Source organism: Vigna umbellata, chromosome 1 (assembly GCF_029865625.1).
Source record: "Vigna umbellata cultivar VRB3 chromosome 1, Vumbellata_1.0, whole genome shotgun sequence".
NCBI lineage: Eukaryota > Viridiplantae > Streptophyta > Magnoliopsida > Fabales > Fabaceae > Vigna > Vigna umbellata.
Window position 1 is genome coordinate 77,048,372 of NC_142165.1, and position 11,060 is coordinate 77,059,431.

At 30.3% G+C, this 11,060-nt stretch overlaps 2 protein-coding genes across 2 annotated transcripts; one reads left to right on the top strand and one right to left on the bottom strand.

Annotated features, from left to right (window-relative positions):
- Nucleotides 1-1,978: 1,978 nt before the first annotated feature.
- On the top strand, nucleotides 1,979-3,964 carry LOC148206423 (putative protein phosphatase 2C 43). Its single transcript, XM_088104291.1, has 4 exons — nucleotides 1,979-2,270; nucleotides 2,692-3,056; nucleotides 3,218-3,424; nucleotides 3,505-3,964. Exons 1-4 carry the CDS (start codon nucleotides 1,979-1,981, stop codon nucleotides 3,742-3,744), a joined length of 1,104 nt encoding a protein of 367 aa, XP_087960417.1. The 3' UTR covers nucleotides 3,745-3,964.
- A 1,482-nt stretch (nucleotides 3,965-5,446) lies between these two features.
- Nucleotides 5,447-8,211, bottom strand: LOC124830461 (actin-3). The gene is made up of 5 exons (XM_047304181.2): nucleotides 8,058-8,211; nucleotides 7,885-7,971; nucleotides 7,239-7,632; nucleotides 6,102-6,715; nucleotides 5,447-5,786 (listed from the first exon to the last, which is right to left on the bottom strand). Exons 2-5 carry the CDS (start codon nucleotides 7,942-7,944, stop codon nucleotides 5,721-5,723), a joined length of 1,134 nt encoding a protein of 377 aa, XP_047160137.1. The 5' UTR covers nucleotides 7,945-7,971; nucleotides 8,058-8,211; the 3' UTR covers nucleotides 5,447-5,720.
- Nucleotides 8,212-11,060: the final 2,849 nt, after the last annotated feature.

Consider the following 11,060-nt stretch of genomic DNA (forward strand, 5'->3'; position numbering starts at 1 on the left):
AATTAGTGTCAAAATTTCGCCTAACTTTATTTTATTGAAGTTTATTATATAATTAAAATTATAAATTTTTACTAATTATATTGGATGAATTATATATATATATGAACAAATATATTTATTTAACACATAAATATATACTTTTTATCACAATACTTTTAATTCTAATTTTTTTACTTATATAAATGGTTAAGTGTTATTTTAGGAATATATGAGTAAATTTTATGAAATTATAAAGTGAAATTTAAAATATAAATTATAAAAAATGATATTACCTACCATGCACCTTATTTTAATAAAATCTAGTAAAATGATTATATTTAACTCACTTAAAAGAATAATCTACTAATTAAAATATATTTTAACCCATTAATATATTTTAAATTTCATTTCAAAATAAATTGAAGTTAACATTAACACCATTATATTCTAAAATTAGTTTGTAAAATTATTATTTTTAAAATGAATTATATATTTTTTATTTTTTATTGATTATTATAAATAATTTAAGGTTTTATTTGAGAAAGACGAGTTATATATATATATATACACACACGAGTTTCACAAGAGGACGTAGGCAATTACACTAAGAGGACTTTCTATTAAAAAGTTCTGTTAGATAAAAAACCTTTGAATGCATACTTTATAAATTTAATTATATATTAGAAATTATCTATATAAAAAATGATAATAGAAAATAATAAGAGAATTTTTTAATCAAATATAAATATACCATTTATAATATTTATTAACATTTATTAAAATTAGTTTGTAACTATGATCATATATATTAATATTTAATTTATAATATTTCGCACTTTGAGTGTTTAGAAAAAATAATTTTTCATATAATAATTTGTGGATGAATATTTTTACTGAAACCTTTGCGTTAAATCTTCAGTAATTTGTTTTTGTATATTTCATGTTTTTAATTATATATTTGAAAAAACAGTCGAGGTAAGAAAATGCTTAGAAAAAATGTGAAAAAATATTCCAAAAAAGTATTTAAGATTAGACATAAATATAATATTTATAATATCTATTAATAATTATTAATACTAGTTTTTTATTATATATGTAGACTGGTTTTAAAATAACAAAAAAATCATTATATCCTAAAAGAATGAAACAAATTTATAATGATAAAGTTATTTTTCTCAGTTAATGATAGAATAATTAATTTATAATTATATAGTTAAATTTTAGAATAGATAAAAGTCACTTCATTTATTATAATATATTATTTGTTTGTACAGTACTGTTATATAAATACAAACATTTGATAAATACCTGTATTTTACCATTTAATTTTTTTATTACAATATTTATTTTAAGTTATTTATTAATAATGAATAACTGTAATTTTTAATAGGTTTAATTTTATTATTTCTTGAATTATATTTATATTTTGGTTCTGAAACTACATTATGTGAATTTTGTGCAAAATTAATTTGCTTGAAAAGAACTAAATAAGGCATAGAGGAAGATATTATTATTTAACATCTCACATTCCAAAAACGTAATATCTTCCAAAATTTATTCTATGCATCATTAATATAACTTTTTTAAAAATATTAACTGCTGGACTTAAATGTATATTTTTTAATATATTCTATAGTTTGTAATAAATGTATAAATTCAATTTTGTTATTATTTTAATAACTATATATTTTACTTTATTTCATCAATTATGAGAAAGAAAAGTGCAGTAAAACGCACGGAAACAGATACTAACTACTCTCTATAAAAGAACAGTAGTTTCTTCTCTAATTCCATCATTTCTTTCACAAACACTCTATCTTTTACAATTCTTTCATTCTTGCTTTGGAATTTCAGTTTTCATTGGAAGTTCTCTGAGCTGACAAAGAGAGGTTAGTCCAATTAGGTGATCTTGGCATTCTTTATTCTTTCTTTCTTTCGTCTTTAATTCTTGTTTCTCATGCTTCACCCATTCTTGCTTCACTTATAGATTTAAGAAAAAATGCCGGTGCCTCCGTGGCTTTCATGTATAGTTACTTCTTGCATAAAGCCTTTTAGGCCTCATGCCATCGTGAGCAGTGATGATGATGATGATGAGCTTCTATGGTGTAAAGATATTCGGAGACATTCTCGTGGTGAATTTTCCTTTGCTGCATGTCAGGCCAATCAGGAAATTGAAGATCATAGCCAAGTTGAGATTGGCTCTAATGCGTTATTTGTTGGGGTTTATGATGGTCACGGTGGTGATGATTGTTCCCGTTTTATTAAAGCTCGTCTCTTCAACAATTTAATGAGTGAGTCTTGTTGCTTTTGTTCTTGAAATTTTTTTGGATGCTGTGTGTTGTTATTTACTATTTTACACGTTGTTATTTGAAGTGTTTCTTGGCTTATATTGGGAGGGTTTTGGTTTCATTGTTCTTGATTTTCATGGAGTGTTTTTGCTGTTGCATGAAGTTCAATTTACCTTCTGATGCTTTCTTTTTTTTACTTCTTGAAATCTAAAGAACCACTGGTGATAGTATATGCACTGATTATGCTATACTTGTGTATATTTATAATTGTGTATGGGATATGGAAACAGGGTGCACTTAAGATAATAAAAGTAATTGGTAAACTGGTGTTTATACAGAGACATGTAAATTATAAATTTTGTGTGGTGTTGATACTTCATTGGTTTAAGCAATTATGGAAGTTTTATGTGGAACCTGATTACAGACGTTGCTAGGAATCAGGGAACTATAGACGAAGAAACTTTGAGGGAAGCTTTTGCTATGACAGAGGATGGTTTTATGTTACTTGTTCAGAGGGGTTATGAGTTACAGAACAATTTGGCAACTGTAGGTTCCTGTTGTCTGGTTGGTGTTATCTGGGAAGGAGTCCTATATATCTCCAATCTTGGAGACTCTCGTGCCATTGTTGGAACTTTAAGTACATGTAGAAGCATCACTACTCAACAGTTGACAACAGAACATAATTGCATCAGGGAGGAAATTAGACAAGAACTTAGGGCTAAGCATCCCAATGATCCAGATATTGTAGTCTTAGAACGTGGAGCATGGCGTGTTAAAGGCATCATCCAGGTTTTCTTTTGCTTTTACCTTCACAACGGGTTTTCAGTACATATTGATTTGTGAATTGCAAAACTAAATGTTGTATTGTATCAAATGCAGCAGATTCTGTTACAATCACTATATTTTGTTTCATATGTTTTTGTTCATGTGACGTTTGAAACTGCTATCAGGTATCCAGAACCATAGGAGATGCGTATCTGAAGAATCCAACTTATATGAAGCCACCTCTCACTGTACCTGTGCTGTCTGCAGAACCAACTCTAAATACACGAGTTTTGACATCCGATGACAAATTTCTTATATTTGCATCGGATGGACTTTGGGAACACTTGACAAATCAGCAAGCAGCTGAGATTGTTCACTTGAATCCTCGAAGAGTATGTTTTATTTTTACTTGTCCTTCATTTGAATCAACATGTATAAATGAAAATGGTCTAACTTGATTCTTATGCTCCAGGGGATTGCAAGAAGACTTATTAAGGCTGCTGTACAGTCGGCAGCTAAAAGAGCGAATATGGAATATAGAGCGCTTCGGAACTTGCAGAGAGGGAGCAGACGGGTTTATCATGATGACATTACTGTGGTTGTTGTCTTCCTCGACGGTCCCTCACGTTTCACTGTGCAACAGTTGTCCCTAAGAGCGTTCGAAGACGAAGCTGGAGTATCAGAATTTCAAAGTCTACACGGTTTGACGTGATACAAGGATTATTCTTTCTACAACCGTAACAAATAAAGTTGATTCTGGTTCAAAACAAAAACAAGAATCAATAACAATACACTTAGACACAGTTTTGCAGCATACTGTTGTTGTCATATCAAGGTTCTTCTACTCTTAGCCTCACTTTAAAAGTGTACTTTCTGTTTCTGAAACTCATTTGCTGGTCATAACTAAAGCTGAAATTGAATTTAGAAGGCGTTTTCTGTTTGGAGCTGCATAACTCTAATTAGGAACACTGTTATTTGCAGTTTGGGAATCAAGCATGCTCCACTCCCTAGGTTTCATTACATTTAAACGGGATAATTAAAAAAAGCAAGTGATGGTTAATTATGAAAGTAATAATGCACTACTGTTTCATTTATTGAATTTTTTTCTTTTTAATTCTTTTTGCTAAAAGAATTTCTTGCAATATCAACCTAAAGAAAAAGAGATCTTTTGGCTTAAATCAATTCTGTACTTTTTAATTTGGTCTCCTTTTAGTTTTTAAACGATCCCTTTGGCGAATGATCTCTATTCATTTTTCATTTCTCACTTGATTTATTAAACACTACGGACTTTTCTAATAAGAGTTCTACTTTTATTCTATATAATGTGAGTTTTCTCTTCATTTTGAACTATTCAGAGGGCTTGAATTGAAAAAATACAAACAAAACGAATAATTTAATGAAGAAATATATTTTATGAATAGCTTCTTTGAAAACATGAAAAAAGAAGAATCAAATGAGAAAATTACATTTTATGGATTAAAATGTTGATTAAATCCTGTCATAATGGAATTATGGCCATGTAAAGTAGAAGTGTAGAAAATATTTTTTCTTGTAATAGTCATGGATAGAAAGAAAGGGGATTATTCTTTGGTTCCGATAGAAAGAAATTTCAAAGAATCACAGGAATGCATGCAATAACCACTCAGTTTTCAAATTTCAAGCACACTAAAGCTGGCTAAAGTAATAAAGTTAAAAAATTTACAAACTTTTAAGTTAAAGTGAAAATAAAGTACGAAAAACAGAGTGTGGAATGAAGAAAAAAGTAAAACTTGATACCCATTTTGAAATACTCAAAAGACACTAACGTAAATATTCATCTCTACGTACATAACTATCCGGAAAAGATACATTATATTATATTTTAAAAATAAAACAATTTTCTCAACAGTTTTATAATGTAAAGGACATGTTCTCCATAAGAAGCTACCCGATCTAAAGTGCACACCATCAGTAGAAGCTTACACGTCCTCCTTTGAGAGTGCATTCACTGGATATTTCGTTAATATTCAGAACTAAAATAAAAACAAGAACGACAAAATGGATTCAACTTATTTGTTTTTTTCTGTTTAACGTACTAAAGGAGATAATTTGAATTAGGGTTTCCAAATTTTTCTCAAATGAAGTTCAACTGGGACACACTATTGTGATAAAGCAGAAACGACTGCACTTCATTTTGATTGAAAAAAATGAAGTCCAGTCGTTTCTTACGCTAAATAGTACACCAGCATAATTCTAACAAACTGATATGGATCCATAGGGAACAAGTAAAACCAAGCTGGCAAATTGACAGATGAAGCGTGAGATAAACATAAAATGTCTTGATAAAAGATGGCAGACTGAGATCAACAACGACATTTTGGTTGCAGAGAATTATAAATCAAGCAAGTGCCATACCACTGCTTTAATCAGAATACTTCATAAAAAGAATTTGTCGATTCAACCAAACCAAATCGGTAACAATGCACATCTCTTCTACTACAACAAAACGGGGAAAAATTTGAATCTTACATATCTTGCCAGCCTTCATGCTCTTATCTCAACATATCAAAGAAAGGAAAACACAAAAACATGATAAAAGGAATGGTAAAGAGTAGGAAATGCAAGTCCTCAACCACTTGATGGTATTTTTGTAGTATTCGTATAAATAGTAATTTCCCTGGTCCAGCTTTCATACTCCATGATTATAACTTAGAAGCATTTCCTGTGTACGATTGATGGTCCAGATTCATCATACTCAGCCTTCGCAATCCACATCTGCACATGGGAGAGAAAACATAAAAAAGGAGTAGACTAAATTTGCTTGTTTCAATGGTTTGAGTTGGCTTCAGAAGGTACTTACTCTGTTTCCAAACAAAACAAGCACAACGAAAAAGAATGTACTTTAAACTAATCTTATCCCCTTGATCTAGCTAAGTATCATGTTTGATATTTCCTCCCATTTTCTGATAATACTTATCTTATTAAACTTCCTACTTATAATTCAAATACAATTTCCCAAGTTATTTGCTGTATTGACATTCCAAATTCAACAACTTCACCCGTGCAATTATGGTCATGCATGCAATTTACCTGTTGGAAGGTGCTGAGGGAAGCCAAGATGGAGCCTCCAATCCAGACACTGTATTTCCTCTCTGGTGGTGCGACAACCTTAATTTTCATGCTACTTGGTGCCAATGCTGTAATCTCCTTGCTCATCCTATCAGCAATGCCTGGGAACATTGTGGAACCACCACTCAAGACAATGTTACCATATAGATCCTTCCTAATGTCGACATCACACTTCATGATAGAGTTATATGTTGTCTCGTGGATGCCAGGAGATTCCATCCCAATCATGGATGGCTGGAACAGAACTTCAGGGCACCGGAATCGCTCAGCACCAATAGTGATCACCTGCCCATCAGGAAGCTCATAGCTCTTTTCAACGGCTGAGCTAGTCTTGGCAGTTTCCAATTCCTGCTCGTAATCAAGAGCAATATAGGCCAGTTTCTCCTTCATGTCCCTCACAATTTCCCGCTCTGCAGATGTGGTGAAAGAGTAACCACGCTCAGTCAGGATTTTCATAAGGGCATCAGTGAGATCACGCCCTGCAAGGTCCAAACGCAAGATTGCATGCGGAAGGGCATAGCCTTCGTAAATAGGAACCGTGTGACTGACACCATCTCCGGAGTCCAGAACAATACCTACACAAACATCATAGAAAAACCGCATTAACTCACTTCATTCAATACCAAGTCTTGTCATTAAGTGGCTGCTAGACTTCCAAATCTCATTAAACATTCATGATACAACAATCGAAACTCTTTTAGGCTTCAAGGGTTAACTCGTATTGATTTTTATTTTAGTAGAACAACAAGGAATCCTTGCAACTTCGGTTTAGTTTAATGATAGTGTGATTCATGTAACTGATCTCTTTTCTTAGCGGCGTAATAAAAAAGTAGGGATCAATTTGGTACCATGTCATGATCCGAAAAATCCAAAGCTTAAACTAACATGCAAAGACCCACGGACCCAGTTCAGATAGGTTTGGAGCACATGCAAGCCATTTCAATTGAGAGAAACACATGATCGGTGACTTACAAGACACCAAGTTAGATGACAAAGACAGATCAACAGTTTCACATCATATCTACAAAGCTTACAACCAGGACATGCATGTTATACCAAATAAACAAGAATCAAGAAAGGTGGATGAAGATCGGTTACCAGTTGTACGGCCACTAGCATAAAGGGAAAGCACAGCTTGGATGGCGACATACATAGCAGGAGTGTTGAAGGTCTCAAACATGATCTGAGTCATTTTCTCACGATTAGCCTTAGGATTAAGCGGTGCCTCGGTAAGAAGCACAGGGTGTTCTTCAGGAGCCACACGAAGCTCATTGTAGAAAGTGTGATGCCAGATCTTCTCCATGTCGTCCCAATTACTCACAATCCCATGCTCAATAGGGTATTTCAGAGTCAAAATACCCCTCTTCGATTGAGCCTCGTCCCCAACATACGCATCCTTCTGTCCCATCCCAACCATCACCCCAGTGTGACGTGGACGCCCCACAATGCTAGGGAACACCGCCCTCGGAGCATCATCTCCGGCAAAACCAGCCTATCAGACAAATTTCAACAACATTCACGTGGTTAATAAAGAAAATTGAATTTTCTAACAGATCCTCAACAGCATTCCGTTGATCTAAGCGAAACTGAGTTCCGATCTCGATTTCAAGTTTAGTTATGAAGAAAATGATCGAATAAGACCACACCAAAGATGATCGGTTAGGTTTCCATTTCAATAAACCATCTATAAAAACCGGTATAAGTTAAAGTAGCAAAAAACAAACTATGATCTCATTTACCATACCTTGACCATTCCGGTTCCATTATCGCAAACGAGAGGTTGAATATCCTCGGCATCGGCCATTGTCGTTTAAGGTGAGGATGCTTGTTGCTGCAAAAACACACAAAAATTGCGTTAATCGGCGGATGGTTGTTCTTATCGGGTGAACGCAAGAGCAAGAGAGAACGTGGCGGTACCTGCGAAAAGAAGGAATGTGTGTGCGACAACGTGTGTGTATGAGAGTGTGTCGTGTTTTTTCGAAGTTTGTGAAATTTGTGTATGTGTGTGGCTGAGGTACCCGCCCTGTGGTTTAAAAAAGGAAGGTGTGGTCAAATGAAATTCGCCTCAAATGAAGAGCAAATTGCACGTCCTCGGATCCTGACCGTCCGTTTCGAATATCGCATCCACGGGCCACATTTGCTGTTGGAAATAGCTGGCACTCTTACGCTTTTTCTTACTTTCCAGTTACACCCCTTTCGCTTCTCCAATAACCTCATCTCTCTATTATTCATTTTCATTATTTCACTTTTGTTGTTTTCATTATTCATTCCCATTTTTCTTTTCTCCTATGTCTCTTCTTATTTCAAATTCAGTGATATCCTTTTTAGTTTATTCAACTTTTGTGGTATTAAACCATGTAAATAAAAAAAAAATACATATAAATAATCTGTAAATGGATTCAGTATTATTTTAAGAAAAATTATTAGCTTAAATTCCCAATTATAGAGAAAAAATAACATAAAAAATACTCTTGTTTACCTAATACCTCTACTAAATGAACATTTAATAATAAATCAATATTACTTTTGAGAAACACTCATCTATCCCATCACTGAGTAATTTAATTAGTCTAATACTCTTTTGTAATAATTATATGAAAATTCAGATATACCTCAGTAATTTTTAATTGAATAATGACACTTTAAACCTGCTTTAAAATCTGAATTCATTAACATTAAACACGTAAAAATATTAAACTCGTTACATTTTACGAATTCAATGAATGTAAATTAGTTTTAATTATTAATTAATTACGAATTTTAATACATGATAAAATTATTAAATTTTATTGTAACTGTTAATATGGGTGACCCATACACATACTTTAATAATGATTAAAAGTAAGTTACATTTAAAGAACATTAATTTTTTTTGTATTTTTTTTTTCATTTTTAGTCCTCTTTTTCCTTATTTCTAATTTAAATTAATTTTCTCTTTAAGAATTAAAATTATTTAAAATTTAAATTTTACAAAAATAGATTAAATTTTTATGTAGATATTTTGTATTAAAAAATTGTTCTAATTTGTAAATTGTAAGAAACGTTATATATGGTTACCTTATTATCGATTAAAAGTGATATACTAAATTTCATTTTTTTATTAAAGACAAAATTAATATCTTTTTTATACGTTGAATATTATATATTAAGTGATAAAAATTATAATGTACATGCTAAAAATTACATATAACAAATCCTAGTTTATTTTTAAACAATGTCAATTTAATTTTAACATATAACAAATTAAAACAAATGTTTACATTATTATTTAATTATTAAAAAATAATAAATATTTTTTTTTGGAAATATTACATAAGAGCCTATGTTATATTAAAAAGTATTAGTTTAAGAAATAAAAGTTTATCAAATTAAATTTTACATTTTTTTTATTTTTAAATAGTCAATTAAACAGAAATGATAATAAAAAAATGTTAGTTAATAGATTATAGGCTTAATACTTCTTTGATCTCTATTTTCATCAACTTTATTCAATATAGAATTTAGTTTTGGATATTCATATCAAATTTCGTAATTTATGTTCAATTTAGTCAATTTTTCATTATGTCGCATAATTTGTTAATGACATATTGTATGCATGAATAGTGTTTGAATAGTTGGATTATTACTTACGTTATCATGCACATGCACAGGTGGTCGTGTGACCCTTCTACCATCATGAATGTAACCATTATTAGAGTCATCACCGAAACAACTTCGATCCTTAACCATATATGCAATCACCATTATTTATGTACACATATAAAATTATATATTTTATTAAATAGTCTAATATATTATAATTTTATTATATTTAAATCAATATTTTTATATCATACTTATTATTATGTTATTAAATAAAATATAGGGTGTTTTTAGTCCCTAAACTATTGGTCGTTTCTGGTTTTCCTCCCTCTTTTACTTTGAAACCGAAAATCAGAAACGGCCAATAGTTTAGGGACTAAAAACATATTTAACCCTAAAATATATAATATATAGTTTAATAGTTATTGACTATAATTTATTTATTAATTTTATCAATTTCTCCAAAAACAAAACTTAACATTTGATAAAGCAGTATAAGTAATATAGTGTAATAAAGTTCTAAACCTGATTGAAGAAACATGAAGTATAACCTGATTATTGCATTAATTATTTTATAATATTCACACCAACGTTTTTTTTATAATTAATATATATATATATATAAGGAAAATAAATAATTGATAGAATTTAAGTATAAATTTAAGTCATACATTAAAAAAGCAACATATATATTATAAAAAAAATCATAAACTTATTATTCCTTATTTTAATCTTTCAAATTGAGATGTCTTATTTAGTTTTGATTCAGATCTAGATAAATTTTTTACATTACAAAATTAAAAGACTATCTTATATATTTTAACAATACGTTTAGCCAAAAAAAATTAAATATGTTTTGCCAGTCAATAATTTCAACGTCTTATATTGTTGTGTAAGTTTTCTATACAAGCAAGCAACATACTTGATTGAAACCATGTACAAAGTTTATGTTATTCTGATTAAAATGTTTGTATATAATTGCTTAACAAATTAAAAACATTTAAATTTGTAAAAAATTAAGAATTAATTGTATTTTTTCTTGTATTCAAAATGAATATTTTTTTTCCTAAAAAGAATGTCATCTACTAGTCAAGACTTTTGTAGATATTTTGACATCATAGGCTTTTTCAATTAAGATTTTTTGGCCTTATAATTTTTCTGACTCAGCTCATATAGACTGTGATCAACCATGTGTGAGAGAGACCAAATTGACAAATTTACACTCTTTTTGTGTAAATCTATCCAAATATTTGAACTCTTGAATCTTAGAAATTTTCTCTCATTTGCCATATTAAAAAATCTCTTATTATTTCCATATTTGTTTTTGTACTTTGTGGA